The 23,908-nt window shown below is 45.0% G+C and overlaps 2 protein-coding genes across 8 annotated transcripts in view; one reads left to right on the forward strand and one right to left on the reverse strand.

Moving 5' to 3' along the window:
* The window catches only part of KCTD15 (potassium channel tetramerization domain containing 15), a 44,490-nt gene that overhangs the window by 5,598 nt on the left and 14,984 nt on the right, over positions 1-23,908 (forward strand). For all 5 annotated transcript variants that reach the window (XM_083794771.1, XM_083794773.1, XM_083794770.1 and 2 more), the window contains one exon: positions 1,414-1,589. In XM_083794771.1, the coding sequence (XP_083650897.1) occupies positions 1,414-1,589 (176 nt within the window). The remainder of the gene's footprint in view (positions 1-1,413; positions 1,590-23,908) is intronic.
* Positions 1,596-23,906, reverse strand: LOC310879847 (uncharacterized protein). Of its 3 annotated transcripts, XM_083794785.1 has the most exons (4): positions 19,974-23,906; positions 19,482-19,632; positions 13,912-14,074; positions 1,596-11,234 (listed from the first exon to the last, which is right to left on the reverse strand). In XM_083794785.1, exons 1-4 carry the CDS (start codon positions 20,207-20,209, stop codon positions 11,218-11,220), a joined length of 567 nt encoding a protein of 188 aa, XP_083650911.1. In that variant the 5' UTR covers positions 20,210-23,906; the 3' UTR covers positions 1,596-11,217. The 3 variants fall into 3 exon arrangements, 2 of the variants coding, with proteins under 2 accessions (XP_083650911.1, XP_083650910.1); XR_014571158.1 differs by having other exon boundaries at positions 13,912-15,827; positions 19,482-23,905; XM_083794784.1 differs by lacking the exon at positions 1,596-11,234 and having other exon boundaries at positions 12,336-14,074; positions 19,750-23,906.

The raw sequence follows: 23,908 nt of genomic DNA on the forward strand, positions 1-23,908 counted from the left end.
GTAGATTCAGGAAATCCTTAGGAGCTAAACTAGATGAAATGCAGTAAATGGGGATGTTGTGATGACTTTATGAAGCTGTCCAGATGTGTTAAGATTTTTCAGTTCCTTTCTGTATAGCTCAGATTTTTATTTTTGCTTTACAAAGAATGTTGCTAATTGTACGCTCGTTGAGTGGCGTAGCCAGGCACCTTGTGCAAAATACTTACTGCTAAGAGAAAGGCGAGACCACCTTCAGATTTTTAAGAAACATTGTCAAAGTAACGTGGGAGAAACGGGAATTCACTTTGTAATGCTGTATGTAAAGTGCTTGTCAGATATAAGGAAGAGTCTGGATGTTTGGTAGCATGCTTGCAAAACAAAATACCAAGAAAATTAGATTATATTCAGAAATGTCTTCAGCTATAATGCTTTGCATATGTTGCTTTACCCATAAGGGGGAGAATGGATGGACATTTTCATGAACTTTTACAGAAGGTTTTTTGCTCTTTGACATGTTTGCTATCTATACTGATTTAACTGAAATTAGCTTTGAGACACATGTTTCATGCAGAATAAGCTGTGCTTTTCCTCCTGAAGAGAACTGAGGAATTTTCTTTTGCTTTGGTAGTCCTTTTCATTTTTAAAACGTTTAAGTATTTTTTGCTTAGTACATCAGCTGAAGATTTTGGACTCGATTCAGTAATTTCACTCATTTTCAAATGTTTTTAGTGCAGTAAGCATTAGGTGGATTGTTGAATTTGTAATTTCACGTGCCAGACTGTGTAGTAATTTCTAACGGTTCTTGTCATGAAAACACAGGTCAGTTTATATATCTTTCTGTTTTCACTGCTTCCAGGTATTAACTGCATTCAGTTTGAAAGCTTATTAGTTCTTTATATCTAATATTAAGGCTTAACTAAAAATTATCCATTTATTTTGCAATTATTGAAAATAAAACACAAAATTGATCTTAGTTTGATGTGAAATTTACTACATGTATAAACTAAATGCCTTAGGTACTGAGGAAGTCACTAATTTAGAGGTGTCTCGTTACTGAGACAAACTTGCAAAAACCCCTGAATCCCAATTCACAAATTGGTTATTCGTTTGTCAGGGGATATTTCACATCTAACACATAAGCCTGCGACCTTTAATTAGAATTTTGCAGTTTGTTTTATGCCCCTTGAGGCTGACACCTTGAAAAATTTTTTTCTTGATTTCTTATTGCTAATAAGCATCTTTCTCTTCCCCTCTGGTACTTTGAAGAAAATGATGCAAATACACTTAATTACAGTGGTGGCAATAATTTGTTAGCTGAATATGTGATCAGGCAGATGCAAAAATGATCTGATTAGATCTGTGATCACACTGGAAATAAAGGCAACACACTGCTACATTTAAGAGAAACTGTTCTTTTTTGTCCTCCTTTTCCAGGAGGGAAGAAGCATGTCCCGTCTGTCTCTAACACGGTCCCCAGTTTCTCCTCTGGCTGCTCAAGGAATTCCTCTCCCCGCTCAACTCACCAAGTCGAACGCTCCTGTGCACATCGATGTAGGAGGACACATGTACACCAGCAGCCTGGCTACCCTGACGAAGTACCCGGACTCCAGGTAAGACCTCTGTGTTTTCAGGCTCTCTGCCTCTTTCTGTTCATCGCATGGAAATAGGCATGTACCTGTGTGGAATATTGCAGTGTGAAATACGATTTATTATATATTCACCACTTATGAATAATTCAGTTTCCGATTTATACATTAACTTCACTGGGGTTGTATAGAAAAAAACGCCTGTACAATTTATGTATTATTTAGACAGCCTATTCATTTTCTCTTTCAACGTCTTCAGCACTGTAGCGCTACGTGTGAAGCACCTGTTGGTGTGCCTGTCCTGGATTATTTCCAATTATACCCAGTGACTTCTTTCTTTCAGATGTAGAAAAAAAATCCTTTTTCCTTTTTATTTTCCTTCTTTTGGGAGAACAGAACAGCTCGGTTACACTGGGACTGATGGATGCTTCTGTCGGCCAGCAGAAATCCTAAACTCAGGCGTAGCTCGGTGCCTCTGTGGCAGCAGGCATGTCCCGTGGGAAGTGGCCAGTGTACCTCCTCTGTGTGCTTGTAGCCACAGATTAGATGGAGTTTGCATGGTTAAGGGCAGCTGATTAGTGCTGAACGTGTTAATGGTGCGCCTGGCAAGAGGGATTCGATTCTGGCCAACATTATTGCAGAGGGGACTGCAGATATGTCAAATTATGAACAGAGGTGACATGAAAATATTGGTATTTATGAGACAGTCTCTTTATTACTTGCACAGGTCCCAGTCTCGTGGGGTACTGGGCACTATGACAGATGGGGCATGCTGGGCAGCATCAGGCCTGCAGTGGTGATATGGAAGGGATCACTGTTTTCAGGGTTGAAACATTTTAATTGGAATAGTGTGTTAAGACACACCTGATTTTGATTTACAGTTATGATCAATAAAGAGATTCAGCTTTTTGTCATTCAGGCTGTTCATTCTTCAGAAGGCTAAGAGCCTTGTATGCAACCATCAGAAGCTGTAGGTAAATGTGCAGTATCAGGGTGCCTGTCAGACTGGTTAAAGCAGGCACTATGGACTCAGAAGCAAACCAGAGTTCAGGCCAGCAGATTTAGGTATTGGAGGTTTTGCTACCTTCATGGCCAGTATTTCCACAAAGGGACAGATTTTTTTTTTTTTTTGGTATAGACAACCAGTATAAAAATATAGATTTATTTGAAGATTTCTCCTTTAAAAGAACTAGTTTTTTTTTGGCACAGATTTGGCAGGTTCCCAAGCAATAAATGACATTTATGGAGACACCTTGAAATGCCTCTGATGTCATAAAGCACACAGCTGTGATCTCATGCCAAGGAGACGTAGCTGCTAACATTGTCTATGGAAAAGAAACAATTATTAAAATACCTATATTTTATGGTTAGGCCAAAACAATATAATTTTTCAGGACAGATTCCGTTTAATGATGTTTGTGTGGTACTTCTTTGATCATAGAGAAGAAATCTGTTCAGTGGGGAGAGATTTATAACAGAGAAGCAGACAAAGGCTTCATAGTATAAAAAATACAGAGAAGATTCAGCAGTTGTGATGGAACAGCACATCTGTTTCCAGAGTTTAAAATATCACTGCTGACACTATTTTTAAAATATGCCCATATCAGACTTGCTTAATAAAAACTTTAGTTATGTAAGTTTTAGGAGAATATACATAAATTCATAGATTTTATTCAGAGAGAACAGGGTACTGGTTTAAAACCTTTTTTTTTCCCTTTTTGCTAAATACCGAAATTGTATTCCCTCAGGTTTTGTGCTTTTATTTAAGCTAAAAGTACAAAACTGTGACCAGATCTCATGTGCTGCCAGATGTTTTGTTGTGTACTGTATGATGTTTGTATTGCAGTGTTACCTCATAAGGCTTGAATGCTTTTTTACCTGCTCAAACTTCAGTTCTTACTGGAGGAAGAGCTTACAGTACTAGACCTGTGAATCAGAAAGATTAACTAGTAACCAGATACATTTCTATAGCAAAAGATAAACCCTCGCCAGCAACGATAGGACGTTATTGCTACATACATTATGGATGGAGGGTACAACTGAAGTTTAGAAGCAAACCTTACTTGTTTTGTTTGTTTTTTTCTCCTTCTTCATTTGGCTTTCTGCAGCGGTGCATGGTAGACTTGGTCGGTTACCCCCCTGTGAGCCTGGCTGCTCTCATTCCCAGTTAGAGCAGAGCAGAAGTTGCAGCTGTTTCAGTGGGGATGATAGGAGCTCCTGATGGTACCTCACTGCCCTGGTGTGCTGCTTCCATGAGGCGCAGGCTGTCTTTGCAGTGGTTGGGATGACAGAGGCGACCGGGTCTCTTGCAGATGCAGGAGGAAGGAGATAGCTGTTCTGGGTGAGACATCTGGAAGTAATGCCAGAGCACTATTAGCGTATGCTCGCAGACGACATGCATGGCCACATATAGAGGCATAGCCATACTCATCCACATGCAGAGCTTCCTGGATTATTTTGGACAGCATATTAAACTCTTGGTTTGAGCCTGAGCTTGTAAACTTCAGATCTAAGAAATTAAACAAATCTGTAGCTTCTGTTTCAGCAAAAGATGTAAGCATACGCTGAAATGCTTTGCTAAATCTTAGCTCGTGTCACATAAAATACAATTTGCACTCACTAAAAGTGAAAGCTGTGGGAATAATCTTCCTGCTTATTTGTGTTACAATCTCTATTTCTTTCTCTGTGCTCTGAAATCCCAAACAGTCTTTTAGCTTGTAATATATAAAATGCACGTATGTTTAAGGACACGTACAGATTATGAGCACATGTATAAATAAAATCAGGGTATGTATACACAGATGTCACATGCTAAAGGGAAATAGAAAAATAATCATTAAATCATGTTTATCCTTCAGTAGTATTTAAAGGAGGCCCAATCCTGTTAGGTCCTGAATAAGCTCAGTTCACGTTGACTTCAGTGGGAGGGAAGAGCTCTTAGCAGCTTGCCAGATCAGGCCCAGCAGGAGCAAGTATAGGTATGACCAGTTCCTGCCTATACCTGCTCTACAGTCACCCCTCTGGTATGACATAAATTACACCTGACAGCAGGCAGCGTGATACATTTCTTATTGTAATTTGTTAGGATTGACTGTGCTCAGCCCACTTGCTTGCTTTGCTTGACTGTTCCCAAGTTATGTGGTTGGCTCTAATTCATGGAAACAAAGGACCTGATTCTGGGAATCTTACTCACGTGAGTGAGTAGCTGGCGATGTGAAGTCGGAGGCCAAATTTTGCATTTCAGTGATCCCAGAGTTGTTTCGGAGCAACTTTGTCAAAGTCTTTGATGTTGTTAGTGCTGGTGCAGCTGCTGGGAGAAGAGAATTTGTCCACTGATTAAATTTGCATAAGTAAAGGGTGCCAGATTAGGCATTAAAGGTGGTAGACACCCTCTTTCCAGTAAATTTTTATGGGGCTACATAAAATCTCTAAAGAAGAGAACACTCGAGCAGCACACAACTGGTGTGACAAAGAAAGAGGGTTAAACAGCCACTGTCAAAGATGGTTTCTAAACTGGTCACGCTCACACATTACTCTTACAGTTGGCTTTTTGAATGAAACACCATATAAATAAGCAAGTTGGCCTTTGAGAGGGTGAAAGGCAAGGAAAACAAGAAACACAAAAGAAATTGTGATCAGTGACAGCATAATGATGGTAGTGACAAAAATGATCTCGGAAGTGTACTATTAATCCCTCTTCCTACAGCTAGTTGTGGCTGCTATCCTTGTATACCTGAAATTGCCATTAAAGTTAACAAGCTTTTGGGGGGTACAGTAAAGCTGGCATCTTCTTACGTGGATTTGAGGCTTACTTTCAATAGTTTATTTTCAGTAAGTTCTCCCATCAAAACTGCCAACTCTGGTAGTTGTGAGCTACAGGTGTGCAAAGAAAAAAAACTGTTGAATACTCATACCATCAGTATCTTATTTCTAAAGTAACTAGCTAAGCAGACAAATTACTCATCTTTGAGAGCATTTCCTCTAGAAATTCCATTCATGTTTTCACCCACAGGACCTCTAAAGCAGCCCCTTCACACATTGACACTTGAATATGGATTTATGTGACAGACTGTAAAGGCTGCAAAGGCTCTAGCACATCTATAAAGTGAGTTGCAAATTGTGTTTATCCAAGGGAGTGAGACTCAGTTCTTAAAAAAAAAAAAAAAAAAAAAAAGGCACAAGAAAACCCACCAAAAGTCCAAGCTCTTAATGTGCAGAGAGGAGTACCCAAAGATGCTGCCAGATGATCCAGCCTTACTCCCACTGAGTTCAGTGACACACTGCTCATTGACTTTAAGTGGAAAACAATTAAAAGTTCCAAATCCCCTTATACCACAGCAAGCCTATGTTTTGCCATTTCACTGACAATTTTGATACAATTTTGAATTTCTGTTAGAAAGCAGAACAAGATCTTTTTCATTAGAAGCTTGTCCTTTTTACCGCCCTGTGTAACGTTTATCTCAGAGAATTACTGTGAGCTCTTTGTGAGTTGTTCAGCTATAAAAGGTAAATATATTTACCTTACATTCTTGGTTAATTAGTATTTGTTGTATAAGCCTCTATTAAAGATAAGCATGTTCTTTTCTTCAAAACATAGTTGTAAAAGGTCACGCTTCCAGCAGTGTTAGCCATGTTACAGAGGCGAGCAGGGATAACTGGAATTGAAGCAGGGGCTTCCCAGTGGGAGCTTCCCCACTAGTGGTGGGCAGCACAAGGTGGTCGGGACCTGTCTGCTCTCAGCCCTTCTCTGCCTGGCTAACCTACAGCACCCACCTTTCCTTGATACTTGTGGCCATTTTCTTGCCTCTTTAGGAGAGAACTTCTTAGTTCTGTGGCCCAAAGCAGGCAGTCAGTGCTAACAGCACACGCCCTGACCGCGGCTCTTGGGGCACCCTGGCTTCATCACTCACTCCTCTGGAGGCTCTGTCCTCCAAAGAAAAACAGCACAGGCTTTTTTTAACTGTTTCAGAAACCAGTGACATGACCATAGCTGTTATGAGGCATAGTAGAGTTTTTCAGGCATATCCCTGCCTCGTTTTCCTCTGAACCCGTGAACATTTTGGGGGATTTACAAGGGAGTCCCCTAAAGCATGTGTCTTCTCTGACTTTTTCTTGTCAAAGCAAACCGTCATTCTTGTATAAAACCACACTTGGGCAACCTCTTCTACCTAGCTCATCCTTCTGAGTGTAACTGCACTGTAAATGTCTGCGTTTTTTAAATCCCCCTACCTTTTTCTCCAACACCTCGATCTCTCTGGATGGGGGAGCTCAGCACTAACACCTCAGATCTTTTCCTTCTCCCTCGTTCCCTGCAGCCACACCAGGCTGGCTTGACTTCCAGGGAAATGCGCTCCTCCCTGCCAGACCAGGACTGCTGACGCCCTACAGCCAGAGAGAGTGGCTTTATAAGCTCAAACACCTCCGTTACTGAGATCTGCAAGACAGATTTTCCACTTTGTCCTTTATGCTAAGGACTCCCTACTAGGTTCTGCTCTTCACAAGAGGGAGCAGGGAAATTCTTAATTCAAATGTGTTCAGGGTATGTAATTCTCCAGACTTAGCATACATAAGAGCATCTCACATTTTTTGCTCATATAGGATCAGTCCAGTGCCCCCGTTACCACAACTAATTTTCTAATTTTCCATCCCATCTGTGGATTCTTGATGTTATTACAAGAAAACAATGCCAATTAGCAAATTCTGTCACCACATACTGGCAGGTGGGTGTAAATCAGTTCTTAAACGAGCCCTGTACCTTGGACAGAAAGGTAAGACCAAATTTGTTCATAGCTAGAGACTGATGGTGCCCACAATGTGACTGATAAACCACAGTACATGTGAGGGCAGGGTCGCAGTTGGAGCAGAACTGATGCCAGCTCTCCTGGGCCAGCACACCCTCCTTCACCCTGTATCATCGTTAGCATTGATGCTAACTTAGGTGTTCCAAAAGCCCTCAGTGCCAATTCCATGCCATGCTGACCACAGCTTACCCACCTGGCACGTGTATGGCGTGTGGTCCCTCTTCAGTAACTCATCCCATGCAGACCTGCTCAGTGCTGCTCTTTTAGTGCCACAAAGGACATGGGCACGCTGCACCCTTGCTAAGCAGCGCTGTTCCCACGGAGGTCGGTCGGTTGTGGGGTGACACCAGGCTCCGGAAGAACCATGCTAAGAAGCGCTGTGAATTACCCAAAAGGCAAAGAGTCTCTTGAGTCGGCGCCCGCAGCCCACATTCAGGCAAAGCTCTACAAAACACACCTGCATGTGAGCTGCAGCGCAAAGCTCATTAATTTTAATGGATATTGTGAACTTAAAGCGTACACAGACTTTAAAGGAAAACACCTGAAGAGGTAGGAGCAAGTGTTCTTCCTGCGTGCTACAGATGCTCAGAGCTGCAGAGCCTGGGTGCGGGCACGCCAGTGTTGCAGAGGGGTGAGCCTGGCAGGGGCTCCCCCGGCTCTGCTGCTTTGCAAGGCGCTTAGGGGTGCGCTGCAGAAGGGAGCAAGGGAAGGAGCAGAAATCCAGAGGCTTGGGTTACGCGTAGAGCTTTTTCTGAGTTACTGTAGGAATTTTCGTGGAGATTAAAATCGTTTTCTGTTTAATTTCATCCACCTGCAATTTAGAGATAAATCTTGGGAGTTTTTCTTACTTGTCTGTTGATGGGGCAAATCTCGGTTTCCAAGGGAATTTTGACCAGCAGAACACTTAATGAAGAAATTCCTTAAAAAGGGCCGTTCCACTTCCCATCCTCCCTCTCCCCACAGTCTGCATCTAAGCCTGTGGGTGCTGTGCTTACCTGAGTGGGAGCTGTATCAAGAAAAGAGCTCCCATTCCCAGACTCTGAATTGAATACTGTAAAATGAACCATTTGCACAGTGAAGCGTTGCTGTTTTGTAAGGGTGCTGCAGGGCTGCAGTCACCCAAGTCCATGCAGTGCTCAGTAAGCTCTGGGGTGGGGGGGGAGTTACAGGCAGGCAGGAGATGCTGCCAGGAGCCACCCAGGGCAGCTCCTGGGCAGCACACGGGGCAGAGCATGGTGGGTGGAGGTGAGAAGCCGTTCCCTCCTCGAAGCTGGGCTGGCCGGAGCCTCTACAGCAGCAGTTACACCAGTGCCAGGTCTGGGAGCACCAGGGCATCCATCAGCTGTCCCAAAGGAGGGGAGCGTGATGTGGCCTGCGTGGGAAGAAAACAGAGATGTAATTACAGCTGGGAATGATGGTTTTAGATACCCTGTCTCTACTTTCACTAGAGTGAAAAAATCTTGGATTCAGGGTCTGCCTTGAGAAATGGGGCAGAGCCCGTGGAAGTACACCCAAACCAGGTTTCCCCGTGCTCCCCAAGGTTGAGTGGCTTTGGTGGCAAAGGAGAACAAGCCCTGTAATGTAACCCTTCACTCCAGTGACTGCAAGAGATGGGAGGGAAGGAATTTGTATGGAAGCTGATTCTTCAGACCTGTCTGTGTCCATCTCTCCAGGATCTCTAACTAACTGGCATGTAGGGAGCCACAACAGAGCTGAGCTGTCTGCTGTGATAAAGGTGTTTACTCCTTACTGGACTTCATAAATGCTGCCTTGCCCAGCACAGCTGCTGCCTGGGGACTGCCCACAGGCTCTGGAGAGGAAAGCAGAGTTTACCCTTCGGGAGCACAAATCTTACTGTAATTGGGTGCTGAGACTGGGGCCTGTCAATGAATGAATTATTTGTATGTTTACTTGGAATATTTAATGAAACATGCAAGGAAATATTACATAGCTAGTCTCTGATGAACGCTTTCTGAAATTATTATTTCTCTGTATATGTACATATATATTACAGCCCGGGTTGTGTGGAGGTATAGGCATCAATGGGTATTACAGCACCTAGGAAGGGGCAGACCAAGCTAATAACGGAGAGGAGAAGATATCAAATCACACTCATCTGACTTAACAAAAATAAAATAATGACTGTGTTGCTAAGCCTGGCTCAGGCAGCTCAAAAAAACTGAAGTTGAGGAAATTGCACATTCCTGTCTAGATATTAGCTTGTTTGGCTCAGCTGGTCAAAAGGGAAGAAGAGAGAGGAGGTGTTCCCTGCACAGTCCGTGCAGCCTGGCTGCAGCCAGAGGGATGTCATTTACAGCCTCTGAGAGAGGTTCAGGACTGCTGGACAGTGTCTCCAGTACCTTCAGTGCAAAACTCAGCTGATGTCTCATTTTCTGCTCTTCTCTTTGTTCTTTTGCACCGTTAACGTGACTGTCACTGAGTTGAGTTTAGCCTGTTAGTAATGCCTACCCTTCCTGTTTACAATGGTTTGAAAATTAGTCTGGTTTACTGAAACTCACAAAGAGAGCCCAGCAGAGAGGGAGACCAAGAATTCAACATTTTTTTTGTTTAACGCTCTATATTTATAGCAGTTTCTGAGGTTAGTTGGTCAAGTCCTTTGTCATTTTTTTTCGTTGCTTCTTTTGCTCACCACTCACCTCTCACCTGCCAGGGCACTTTCATGCCAGCAGCACAATTTAAGTATTTTTCAGCAGTCGTTTTCAGGGCGCTAACATGAAAAGCATCAGCATTAGCAGCATGTTTTGAGAAAATGCTCCCATAGGATGCTATGGAAGCAACCTGCCTCCTCCTTTCATGTGCTGCTAGTGGAGGCTGTTTTCCTGCTGATGAACATGGTGCAAAATACCGCACCTGTGCCCAGGTTCACAGCTGTAGCAGCTTTACAGTTAAAACAAAGGGGAATCCCCTTTATTGATTTCTTCTTTGTACACTGTGCACTCAGCACACACATTGCATGGACAGAGTTATGTAAAGGTGCGGATTCAGTAGCTTTGTGCTGGAAATCGTGTCCTGAGGTCACAGCTAACTACCGTACCAGTGGAGCAGGAGAGGTGTTACCTCTTCATATTTGGTCTTTGAATACACATTGCTGGTGTATGTCTTTTGATTTATAAAGACCTTGCAATGGCAAGTAGACCTGGTCTGCTTAGGGGGATATTTCACGAACTACTTAGGAAGTTTTTAAAACAGACTCCCTAGATTATGAAGCGAGGAGTGTCTTCTGTTTTGTAAGGAACATGTTATGAAATGAATTTGTCTCTAGGCCTAACTTAATTATTTTAATGATCCCACTGGTGGTTGTCGTAGGTGTCGTACTGTGTATATATTGTGACCTACATGCTTGTGATCATTTATGAAATCTAAGATTTAAAAATACATTGGACCTTATTAATTCCTTTCCTACGTTCACTGAAGTAAATGGAGGTGGTTTGGATATTGGCACGTTGGGCCAAATGTCTCTTCCAGTAAAGTTGATGAGAGTTGTACTGTAAGCATAAAGGAAAACAAAGGCAGTCCTGTTCTTTTAGAAAACTGCCCTTATAAGAAGCCTGGCCAAAATAATCCCTGGTGTAACCCTGTTGAGCTCTGCAGAATTACACCAGGGATGTATGCTGATAGGATGTGAGGAAAGGGATTACAAGACCCTGAGCATTATAGCGAGGTGCTATATACTGTTGGCTATCCCCGGTACTTGTTCTTACAGACATCTGAATGCGTAAAATCAACAGGCAAGTGAGGACAAAAAGATTCCTGCCCTTATGGGTAGGTGCATGTACCTTTTATGGTCAGATAGCCTTCCCAAAGAGGTGGCTCCCCTGGCTTTGAAGGAGTTACTCCAAACTTGTACCTGTATAATTGAAATCAGAATTAATCTATTCATGGGTTAATGAATTCTTTACGAACAAAGTGCATATTTAAATGGAAGAAACATGTAGGCATGCAAACACGGGATTCCTATAGGAGAGCATAAGGGAGGCTAGATCTCTCGAGCACGCCATAGTAACACGGTGAGGAGCATACCAGGCTGTAGCTAACATGGGTTGTACCCCAAACTGCTGCTAGCCACGTTGATTTTGCCAAGTTTCTCTGTTAGGTGAAAATAACAAATTGATGAATTCGCCTAGTCCTTGTAGCACATCAGCTTGTTCAGTTGTGCTATAGTGACACTAAGTGCATAATCTGGTGATTGAAACAGGTAACTATTGTCACTCTCATCCCCGGTATAGCTCTATTGATAGAAACAGGGTTACACCAGGATGGTGGCTCTACTAACATGTTTTTTGTAGCTGGGAGAAGCTGCAGAGCTGGAGTTAAGCTCCAGAGTTATAAACTCTTATCTCCATGCTCTAACCACCAAATTACTTACTCTTTCCCCTCATTTGCTGTTGTTAGCATGTATTTTAATCTTTTGGTGCTTAAAAAAGAAATAATGTGTAAACATTTTAGGAGATTTTGCATTTGTTTTTTGTTTTTACCTAATTTGCTCTCACTTGAAGCTCTGCCAGCCGGGATGGCTTTTAGGTTAGCATGTGTGCACTTCTTGCATTCCTTATTGATGCAATCACTGTGACGCCTGCCTGCCTGTCAGAGTTGGGCACCAGGACAAATAGGCTAAGCAGAGGTATTCCAGTGTTCACGTGTACTGTGTTGATTTCACTCTACTGTAGTATGGTATGAGTTCAAAGGCTAAAATTCATGCTTTTTTATCTGCTGAGGACCACATAAAGCAATACCTGAAAGGAATCCTGCACGTGGATGCTGGGAAGCTATTATGCAGCATTTGCAGCGTTACTCTTGGTCAGACTCAGAAAGGATCAGTTGGCAAGCATTGGAAACTGAGATTTGCACCGTAAAGCTGAAACGCTGAAGGAATCCCAGTCCAAAGGGCAGGCTCCCGTTACGCCTCTGTCCTAATGGAGAGCAGATGCTACCAGTGCTGCAGGTAATCCGTTTAGATCTGGTAGAAGCTTTTGCAGCAGCAAATCTCTCTCTTAAGAAAGCAGACAATGAAAACCAGAGACTCTTTTAACATTGGTGTCATATTGCGTTGACGATGTTATGCCAGCAACTTGTACCGGTATGATTTGCATCAGAGGCTGCAGCTTTGGCATTTGGGGAACGTGGTATGCCTTCCAGGGGACCACTGCCTAAATTCTGCCATTGCAGAACTTACATATGATTTCATGGACAAACTCGGCTAGTGGAACTCCCTGGGAATCAGTAGATGACAATAGAGAGAAACTGGGCCCTCTGCTTGTGCTGGGGTTGTCTGGGAGGGAACAAGAACTGAACTTGGGCCAGAAGTACTTAACAGTGCTGTTGAATGAGAGAAAAATTCAATGACGGATTTTTAATCATTAAAAAAAAAGCATGGATTTGTAACCAGCTCCAAACATTTCCTCTTCTGTTCACATCCAGTTATATTCTCCTTGCAGATGCGAGGGTTAAAGCGGGGGCTGGTTTCTGCTTTCAATTAAGTCAAAGGATGTTTTGGCCTTGACTTCACTGGGACCAGAATCAAACCCATGACCATAGTATTGTATTTAAGAATGAATCTCTCTCAGTCACATAAAAAAGCCAGGTTCAGTTTTCAGTATCTCATCAGAATCCTACAGTTAATGGTTTCCTTATTTCAAGTTTTTCCCAAGCTTAAGCCCATAGTATCCTCTGTGCAGCAGGTGTATCAACTGCTGTCTCCCTGTGGCATGCCAGTTCTCTCTCCGGAGCCCCAAGTCAGGGGCTCCCCTTTTCTTCTGGAACGTGGCTGCAGAACCGGGCTCTCGCAGCTGACATCTCAGCATGTAGCTGCTTCTCTTTCCCTGCTCTTTTCTTGCTGCAGTAACAAAAAGCCTACTGGAAGTTGCACCCTGGTTCTGCCTATCACCTGCCAACTGCTCAGGCTCACCAGCAAAAACTGTTACCCAAGTCTTCTAACTTGATGTGGATATAAGGCTTTGTTGGTTGTTTTCCCTTCAAAAACACTTTTTGAAAAAACACAAATCAAAAACACAGATCGGTCTTGACATGCTCAGTTTCTTTAAGTGAGCCAGGAAAAGTATGTTGAGTACAGCTTAATCAAATGTAAAAATAAACAGGAGCACTATGCAGTCATCATTTTAAGTGTGACAACAAAAATACGGATAGAGAGAACTGGGTGCAACTTCATCTCTCACTTGTAGAGAATTGCAGCCAGCTGTGTCCTTTGGTCTGCCTGTAACTGCCCGCGGTGTCTCTGTGCCAAAGCAAGCAGTGGTGTGAGCTGTACAAGGTGTTCAGCAGTGTAATTGCAGCGGTGCTACATGCTGAGACTGTGCAAAATCAGCATAGCTTATTCACTGGTGGACAAAAGGATGGGCTGCAGGAAAACCAAACAGAGGATGAATGTAAGATAAGCTGTTTTTTCCATATTATAATTCTCAGCGAGAGAAGAGCTTTACCAGTTTAGCAAATTGGCATGCCCACCAACTGCCAATGTTGCCATACTGCCAGAGTTTCTTGTAAGCAGAAAGTTAATTTATCCATACCTACAGACACTGGTATCATTCCCGTTGGTGTCAGTGGAGAGCATCCTGATACAGCGGAGGCAGGCGTGTGCACCATGGGCAGATTTGAGTTCGTGCTTAGCTCAGGCAGTGACGTGCTGTAGGGTCCCTGGCAGCCTGTGTCTGGTGACTTGTTCCTGCTGGTCTGGAAATAAATAAAAGAATCACAGAAAAAAGTTTCTCAGCTTTCATATCCCTGGGCTCAGAAGTGCAGGGATATGGTTTGAGCGGATGACATATTCTAGCAGTTTGCATGAGCAGTGGGTACCGAAGCAAGTGCGTTAGCTGTCACCATTTACATTTTATAAAGGTGGTGCAGACCTTAAGTGTTTGCCCCCCTTGCTCCTGCTGTGGACTTAAATGTGCTGTTTTCACGGCACCCACACATGCGAAGGATGCAGAGGGCCGGACTTGTACCCTGGAAGGTAAAGGAGTTACATTTGAAAATTTTTCTGCCTTCACTGAGATCCAGTGGGAGTTTCTCTGTTGACTTCAATGAGCAAAGAGTTAGCCCATTTATATTAAAATAAAACTAGTATCTGCATGTTTGCCAACCTCCCAGCATGCGCAGTTGTAGAGGGTTGATGTTAGTGGCAGCAATGTCCAGATCTAGTCAGATTCGAAAATCTTAGTAAAAATACTGTGTTAGCTCCCACTTGAAGTTACAGTGAGGCAAGAAGGAAGAGGTCTGATATTTGCTGCAGCCCTTTTTTCATCCTGTCCTTTATAGTACCATGATTTAGGGGAAGGGATGTTTAAAGGAACAGCAAGAAAAGGCTTGTATAGGCAGGAATGTTTTATTTGAATTGTGCATCTTCTCAGGTATTAACTTAATTCTGTTGAGTGCCCACAACTCCCACAGGGTTTGAACTGAAATGCAGTTCTTGCAGGATTGGGACCTTTGGGAAACTAGAGAGCATTAGGATGGTTGTTTGGGAGTTTGTTTGAAATTAAAGAATTTTTGTTCCTGCATTGGTTTTCATGGCTAAAATTAATGTAAGTTCTCTACTAAGAAACCATGAAAGGCCAAGAACTCTCACAGGGTTCAAATAAGAGCAGCAGCAACAATTGTACAATACACACAGGTTATATGTAGCAATAAAAACTTGTATTAATATTTTTAATCTTCACTAACAATTTAGTTATAAGTTCAGTTAGAATGAATTGGAAGACAGAAGAGGAAGAGTAACCAGAACTTCATACTGGAAAAAGTGAGAGTACTAGAAGTCAAGCTAACATGCTTAACTTAGCTAATGTGCTTGTTTAATTTCAGATACAAGTCCACAATTTAAAATGAAATGAATTCCCAGATACAGAGGTATTACCTACCAATGTATGAGCTCCTGGGCAGTTAGCTGAACTTTGGCATATTTCATTGAAAGAAAAATATTTCGCTCTTACCTGTAACGAGTTTTGTGTTTTGAAGGTTCGTATTATAGTGTAATATGATTTGGTTGCTTCTGTTAAAATTGTGCAAGTCAGCCAAACTCTGCCCTTCACACTCTCCCAAGTCGTTGTTAGGACTAGGGGCGGCAGAACTGGCCCATCTTGAAGTGCAGTAATTGCAGCCGCGCTGCCTGCGTCAGGCTGCTCAGCAGTTACCACCGGCCACAGCCCCGGCCTCTTACCCAGTGATGGCACCGCTGTTGCTGCTTTGGCTTTGGTGGCACCAACACGATGCACATACCTGAATTAGAGGTGTCTGCCCATGTCCCATGGAGCTTTAAGCCAAGGATTCAGGGGGCAATGAGGACAGGTTGAGCTCCAGTCGCTGCAGAGACCTCATCCAGCCCGTGCTCTGGCGTAGCTGACCCCAGCCAGGCAGCCCTCGGGTGCTGGGAAGCCGGCACGTTGCCTTCTGGCCCGGGTATGACCAACAGACTAATGCCTGGCGGAGGCTTTAGGGAACAAATGCAAATGGTACGTTTAATGGAAGGCTGGTTTTCACCTTCTCTGTTACAAAAGATTAACAGGACCAGAGGAACCATGTCAGTGGCACGCAGGGAAGCTTTACAGGAAAATGCAAATTGTACCTGTATTTGAAAGTTACATTTTTTCTTGTTAAGCACAGCAAATGCATTTCATGACTGATGACTGAAATGAATGTGGCAGAATTATGATGTGTAGGTAGGATGAGTGCTGTTCTGTCTGTATGTGTCTCTACTTATCCAGCTTATAAATGTGGTTATACGCTGAACGGAATGAAAGAATTCGTAATACAGCAATTAACATACTAGAAACTGTTTGTTTAGTAAAGTCTTTTTATAGCTGTTAAAATAACACACTAAAATATACAAACGCTAGTTTAATAAGGCAAAATAAAATCATTAGCCTGACTTAGGGCTGGATTCTGCCACCATTACTCATGGCTAAGCAGTGCTTTACTCATGAACTGTTTACTCTATGGGAGACGGGTGGCAGAACCGGGCCCTCAGGGAACAAATACGCTGCTGATAAATTTGGGATGAGCGGCCAGTGCTGGTGAGCCTAATTCCAGCCTCCCAACGAGGTGAAGGGCTTAGGGTTAATACTGTCGTAAACCTGATGGAAATGAAAAGCACGGAAATGAAAGCACATTGGAGCCCAGATTTCCTCAGCTGATGGTCTGTTCCCTATAACTGTGTGACTGCTCCCTCCTGCTTCTCCCTGAGGACCTGACAGGATGCTCAGCCCCGCTGATGCACGACCTGGCTCCTGATGGCAAGAGAGCTCCTTAACACAGGAAAAGAGACTGGCCCCTGCACCAGGATTAGCGTTTCTTATTTCTGTCTTAACTGCTAATTTATATATTAGGTAATAGTGTCTACAAATTTAACAAAAATTGAATTTATCAAAATCTATATATATATATGTATATATTTCCACGAGGTTATATATCAAATAGTCACCTGCAAAAGTGTCTTAAGTGTGGAGATAGACTGTTAGCAACAAACACAAGTGAAAGACCCACAAGATCTCAACCTTATTACCATGGATACTTTGTGGTATTTCAAAAATAACAGGCAATTTATACTTCAGTGGCTGTTATTACCTTGCTTCCGTGGACTTGAATTGATAGTAACAGAGAACTGAAATATAATTGTCCGTACCTTTGTTTTAACTACAAGATCTATTACATGCTAATTTTTAATGATAGTGTAAAAAAAAGTCTTCCAGAACTTCGTAAAAATGATTCAGGGTGGTAGATGATAATGTTCTTTCTGGATTATTGACTTTTAAAAATACATGTTGATACTAGCTCTGATCTATTGTAAAAATAGATATCCAAGCCTGAATATCTATTCAAGCAAAATATGAAGTATTAAATCTAGGTAACAGATCCTGCAGTTCCTTCAGGTCCTTAATAGTTAATGAGTGTAATATCCTTCAGAAGCACTGCAAAGTGAGCACATGGCTCAGAAAACTCCTATGGCATTCCAGGGCCAACGTTAGAAAGCAGGCACGCAAGGTTACAGCAGTTAGAGATGGATAAGCCTGTTACCTTGTGAGTTACCTCATTCATCCCTCTGCCAAGACAGGACTGTACTACTAGATACACCGGTGGTGTTAAAAATGGAGAGATGTGGGGGGGGGTTACAGGCTTTTAGTGTTCCCATTTGTTTCTCACAGATCAGTTTTGTACTTGTGTATCTGTGGTCGCTGGCTTGTGCCATCAGGATTGAAGGGTCCAGAGCTGATCAGCGCGTGTATGGGGCTGGGCAGTGCCTGCAGGGTGCTGGTGGCTGATGGTGCCCTGGAGAAACGTGGGTGCTGTCCCCGGGCTTGAAACCTGGGACATGAAACCTGTGCCTGGCCTGGGCTCCAATGTGCTGGATCTCCCCTGCCCTTGGGGTCACCCCTTTGTGTCTGCAGGCACACAGACTGGTCCCAGGCCACGCGTGGCTGCGTGATGTTCATAGTTTGCAGAGCAGCAGTTTATGCCCCCAGTTTAAGACTCGGACTCTCCCATGACACACACTTTTTCCTGTCACTATACAAATAAAAGATTTGAAAGATGCTTAAATCAAAATTCTCCCTGGCTCGAACATCCTCTGAGCCAAGTGTGTGCCTGGAGCAATCTGAGGTGGTCAAGATGTTATCTTTGATTATAATAGAAACCGTTGCAGAGCCGTAACAGCAAAGCCTGCGCGGTGTTTCTGCAGTGTAACGTGGCCAGGTTGTGTGCAGAGACCCCTGCTTCAGACGGTGCCTCCCCTTAGCGTTATTTTCCCATAATCAGAAAAGGCTTAAAATTAGTGGTTGGGCAGCAGGTTGTGAAAGTGTGGTATGGGGCTGAAGTTTTAAACGGAGGCAGATCAGAAAAACTTCTGCAGGCAGATGCAACCTTTAGCCATGTGCCTGGCTGTGCCGGGCACGGGGCAGCATGTGTCCTGGCAGACAGTTTTAGTGTCCTCCCTCCTAGCGACCGTCGGGGCAGAAGACCCAAGACACCCCTTTGGTGCTTGGCCAGGCTGTCCCTGTCCCTGTCCCTCCTGCGGCCACCCCTGCCCGCTGCCCAGACAGGCTGCGTCCCTTGGGAAAGTGGCTGCGGGCGCTCTCTCCATTATGCTTTGCGCTGCTGGGAGCTTGTGCACAAACCCTTGACTGAGTCTGACACAACTCGGTTTTACAGTAAAAATAATGGGAAACGTGAAAAATGCAGCTGTAAAGATCCCTGCCAGCCCCAGGCGGTGCTGGTGTGGGTGGCACTGAGCAGTCCCAGGCCGGGGCCCTGCCTCCTGGCACCAGCCCCGCATCGCGCAGGGCTCTGTCGCCCTGCCTGCTTTTGGCTTTCCTTTCCCAGAAGCTGCTGTCCTGTGGCAGGACCAGTGACAACAACCGTGTAGCTGTCCAGGTAGCCATATCAGATGCAGCATGATATGCTCCCATCTCTTGAGCACCTCTGCTCCAGTTCACAGCATGTTTTTTCTCCTCAAAGCAGCTAACAGTATCTATAGTACCCACCTTGAACAAATATTTAAGAGAGAAGCAGCCCTTTCTGCTCAGCAGCCGTGGCGGGACTCTTCTCGCACACCTGGGACACTGCTAGCATGTCCCATGGAGCGGTTTCAGGTTGTGCTCAAAGGTTCGGCCCCTTGGTCTGTCCCAGCCCTAAACAACCCTCTTCCTCTTCTCTGCTGCATTTCCCACAGCTACCGCCTCCTCCTCCAGCTCCACAGCGGCCGGCAGACTTCGTGCACAGAGCAGAGGAGCTGCAGAGCTCCTGTCAGCCTGCTCTGCGTCGGCGTGGAGCAGCAGGGACGGAGGAGGGAACTGAGCAGAGCATAGACCCACGTGCTGGAGGGGCTCACCTACAGGCCTTTCCCTTTTTCCTCCCATAATTTTCCTCCCATGAAATTAGAAGAGAGCCACATTTAATGACAGTTCTCTAAAATGCACGCTCCCCGCTGAATTGACATTGGGCAGAAAAAGTGTCTACAGAATCAATTTTTAATAAATGCAAACAACTGAATTATGAATGACAAAAATATCACTGAATGGTTAAATATTAATCATGTAATTACTTAAATTAATACTTTTAGTGCAATGTTGTGATAAAGGGTTTCACTCACGCGCCGTTGCTGTGCTGGCTGGTAGGAGCACGGGCCGGGTGGCAGGGGGCCGCAGCGGGGTGCGGGAGCAGAGGCTCTGCGGGTGCTTGGCACAGCGACACTGCTGATTTTCCTCCAAGCCCCACTGTACCTGGTGCTCCTCTCAAGGCCCCTGGAACCAGATTTAGTAAGAAAGAACTTCAGTTTTCTGTTCGAAAAGGGAGCTATCAAGAAAAGAGCTAAACTGGACCAGGAAGAGAAAGCAGTACCCCCCAAAAAAACCCCTCACCTCTCCCAAAGTGCTCCTGAACCTCCCGACACGTGATGTGCTTTGTGTGGCTCCACTGCCGCTGCTTGGCAAGAATCTTGGGAAGACAGAGTGCTCTGGAGAGCAAAAAGCCCTGACTGCTCCGAGATGGAGCTGGATAAGTCTCTGGATGAGATCATGTGTGGTGAGGACTGCAGCAGGGCTGGATTCGCTGTGCTGTGTTCAGCCTCCCGTCCCATGCTCACCTTTTGGCAAGCGCTGCAGGGAGCCTGGAGCCTGCACGGTCCCCAGATGGAAAATGGTAGCGAGCGCTGTCGGGGTGTGTGGGTAGCAGTGGTTGTCTGTAGATGCTTAAACGCAGCACACAGCTTCCTTCCCTGTCCAAGGAGCTCAGAAAAGAATTTACTGGCGCTCTTGTCCTTGTGGGTTGGCTGGCTGTGCTGTTTGTTTTTAATCTAATAAAAGGAGATCTTAATATCATAGTGAAATCGGTATAAAGCTAGAAACTTGCCCCCTGGCATTTTGGCTAAACATTATTGAAAAATGCAAAAAAAGCCTTCAGCAGAAACAACAGAAGCACAAAGAAATTGTAGAAATAGGATCAACAGGTTGTGTTCTAGATGTTGGGAAGAGGGCTGAAGAGCAGCCGGCTGGGCTGGAGGAACCAGGAGACCCGTTGGGCGGGAGGCTGGGCGCCAGCCCCCTCCTAACACAGCTCTGCAGGGGCATGCAGTCGTGGTGGCCGGGAGCTGGAGCCCTGCGAGCATCTGGGTGGGCAGCACGCGTAGGGCAGTGGCTGGGAGCGGTTCAGGAGAAAGTCATGGCTGGGAAGAGCCTCGCACAGGGAGGACAGCGTGAAGCACAGTGAGATGTGGCCAGGAAGGCGGAGGCAGTGGGAAAGCAAGCTTTGTGACTGCTTTGCTTGAGCCTGGCTTGGTCTGCTCTCTGGAAATTAAATCTGGGAAAACAGATATTAAAAGCATTTTTAAATGAAGAAGTGAATTGTCTCTTCCAAAAGGTGGGACTACTGCAGAAGCAGTCACTGCTGAGACTCACCCATCTCTGTAGGATCTAAGTGCAGCTCTTTTTGTCTGGTCTGTGTTTTCCTCTGCTTTCCACTGCTTTACAGACAGCCCTGGAATCACCACTCCCACATGCCATAAGCAAGCAGCAATTCCTGAAAAATGCCATTACCCGCTTTGTCTGCCAGTACCGGGCACCACAACTGCTCACAAAAGCAACCATTTTGGGGTGACCATTGCCCAGTCCGAGAGCTGGAGCCGCTCCCCACAACTCAGGAACTTGCACCACGAGCTGGAGGGAGCCTGAGCCCTCCTGCCAGCCTGGCACCTCATGTCTGGTGGAATATCAAGTTTGCGCAGTGCAAAGCCGTTCCTATCCCCTTGCACTTGCTGATGTCCCGACAGCCTGCACACATTTCCCTTCCAAACTTCTGTGCACATGGCATTGTCTGCTATGCAGTCTGAGACCCATCTGCTGAGCGCATCAGGTTGCGGAGCTGTCAGTCACTGTATGTCCATGGCTTTACACATCCCAGGTACAGCCAACATGCAAAAATTTCCTCAAAGCTGTCATTTGGGTTCACTTTGTGCTCTCACAGTTGCATTTTCTGATAGACTTACTGCAGGTACAGTTTGTACTGGTGAGGAGGGAGAAGCAGGAGCACTTTCTGCATGCAGCATTACAACATGCTGCAGTGAAGCTTGTTCTTGGAACATAGCGGCCCCCTAAAATGTCAAATAAATCCTTAAACTATTCATCACTCTGTTTTTGGGGTGGCAGTTAAGTCTTTCAACACTCTGCAAGTTTCTTTCCCCAGCAGTAATTTTGCTGGTGAAGAAATACAGCTCAGGGCACTCCACAAAGGCCTCAAAATTCATGTTTTGTTTTCATTACCAAAAAAAAAAAAATGCTTCACTACATTAAAGAGCAGCCCATTAAAATTTTGTATCCTGTCTTCCCTGCGTCCTTTCTTTGCTGGCAAACCTTCCCTCCCTCATATGCACCAAGGAGCTGAACAGCAGCCATCGCTTTGGTTTGCAGACTTCACAGAAAAAGGGCTGTGAAAGGGAGGAGGTTTGAGCCACAGCCCAGCTTGTTTAGGGAGTAAGTAGGAAAGATGAGTTCTCAAAACTTTTGGTAGCCACACAAATACTTAATAAATGCACCTACCGTACTGAACGTTAAGTAGCTCTATCTGCTTTCAGGCTAACCCAGAACAGCACACAGGCTCGTGTGCATGTCTAAGGAAACAAATTAACTGTCTGGTTCCTGGACTAAAATGTAACGCTGTACCAAGCAATATATTTAGTTGTCTCAGGCAAAGAGACCTCAAAAAACAATAAAAAGGAAAATAATGAATTACTGGAGGCTCGCTGAACCTTGTGATTATATAAATTAAGTGTTGCAGTGTGAGCTGGATTGTTCTGATACAGTTGAAGAGCTAGAGGTTGAAGAAAAACAGTAAACGTATTATAATTAGGGTTTAGGTTGTTTGGTTATTCTCTTAAGTAACTCAGAGTAGCTGAATGCTAGCACAGACAGGAGAGCAGGCAGTGAAACCTACAACTTGCGTAAAAGGGGAAAAGGGTTTTTAGCTGAGTTCAGCAGGGAATTGCTAAGTTCAGTTTTACTCGATATCTCATTTCATTTAGAAATTCATTTAGAAATAAGTGCCACATGAATTAAATTTGCAACTACATAAAAAAGCTGGGAGATAGACCAAAGTGCAGCTCTGGAGAGCGAATCTCACCTGTGCTGCAAGACCCCCCCAGCCCAAAGCAAGCCGAGCGTGGAGCAGCTGCGAGCATTGGCGCGGCCCCTCCGGCTCGTAGCCCGGGGCTCGCCATCCCCAGCCCCGCTGGGGCCCTCTTGCACCTCTCGCCCATGCCCCTCGCTGCAGGGCTGGAAAGCAGGAGCGCAGCCAGGGCCGTGCCGCTCAACTCGCCAGCGGTGCTGGCTGTTGCCTTGGACAGGGAGTTGGTGGGCTCGTTTTCCACAGCAGGGGAAAGCCCTGCCCTGGTCGCAGCGAGGGATACTGGGGGATTGCATAGCTGAGTCTAAGGGACGATGCTCGACAGTGAAATCTGGCGGGCTGTGGAATAGTCTCACTGGGAAATGGTGGAGTCCTCACTGGCAGGGTTATTTAAGACTCGACTTTGAAACACGAGACACTCTGCAGTTGGGAACAATGCTGCACTGTCAGAGAGATGGACTCAATTACTTAATAGGTCGTTGCTGTCTGTCTCCTGTGATTTTCCTTTCAAGAACATATATTCAGCTGGGTTATTTCTCATGGGAAGACAAAGCCTTCTGAAAGAAGCCAGACATTTGGAGGGAGAGGCGGGAGGAAGTGCAGCCCGGCAAATGCCCAGCTTGCTTTCTGCAGCATACTGTCAGGATGTGGAGAAAACTGGCATGGTGCAGCTGATGGGGTGTTTTGGTCCTGCTTACACCTACCCAGCTGGATCTCTGCTCTCATGTGTCTCACTTCCTTTTCTTTGCTCAGGAAAGGGTTGCCACGTTGCTGTTCCTGCCAGACACTGATGCGCAGCCACTGGTGCGGGATGCGGTCCTGCAGGCAGCGCTGCAAATGCTGTATAGGCCGCTGGCTGCTGCTGTGCCCAAACATGCAGCACTGAGGGGGCCATCCAGCTCATGGCAGCGCACTGGAGTCCCCCTCCTCCAACATGGAAATGCTTGGATGGCCTTTGGTCAAAATATCAGCACAGCTGGTGCAGAAGCTCATGTCCAGGAGCCCATCTATGAGTATCCATCCAGTTCTCGTTCACGGTACCTGCTGAACGGGTGTGTAATGTACCTGGTGAGACATGTTCTCTCCAAAATTATCCAGCCAGCCACAGGGTGAGAACTTTGTAGGCACTTCCCTTGCTGGGGCTGAGACTCATTTGCAGCCCTGATTCAGGGCAGGACGAGCTTAGTGCTAGGAGCAGTCGCGGGCAGGCACTGTGTGAGCATGTGCATGCACACACATTTAAGGCGTCTGTCTTGGTGCCCTTGTTTGCATTTGTCACCAAATTAAGATACTGCATTACTTTATGCACATTGAATTGATGCAGCTAGATTGGCTGGATGTTTTCAAGCCCTGAGGGTGTAATGAGATTTTGTCTCTTTTGCCCATTTCTTTTTTCTTTTCTTT

Source organism: Anser anser (genome assembly GCF_964211835.1).
Source record: "Anser anser genome assembly, chromosome: 11".
NCBI classification, from domain to species: domain Eukaryota; kingdom Metazoa; phylum Chordata; class Aves; order Anseriformes; family Anatidae; genus Anser; species Anser anser.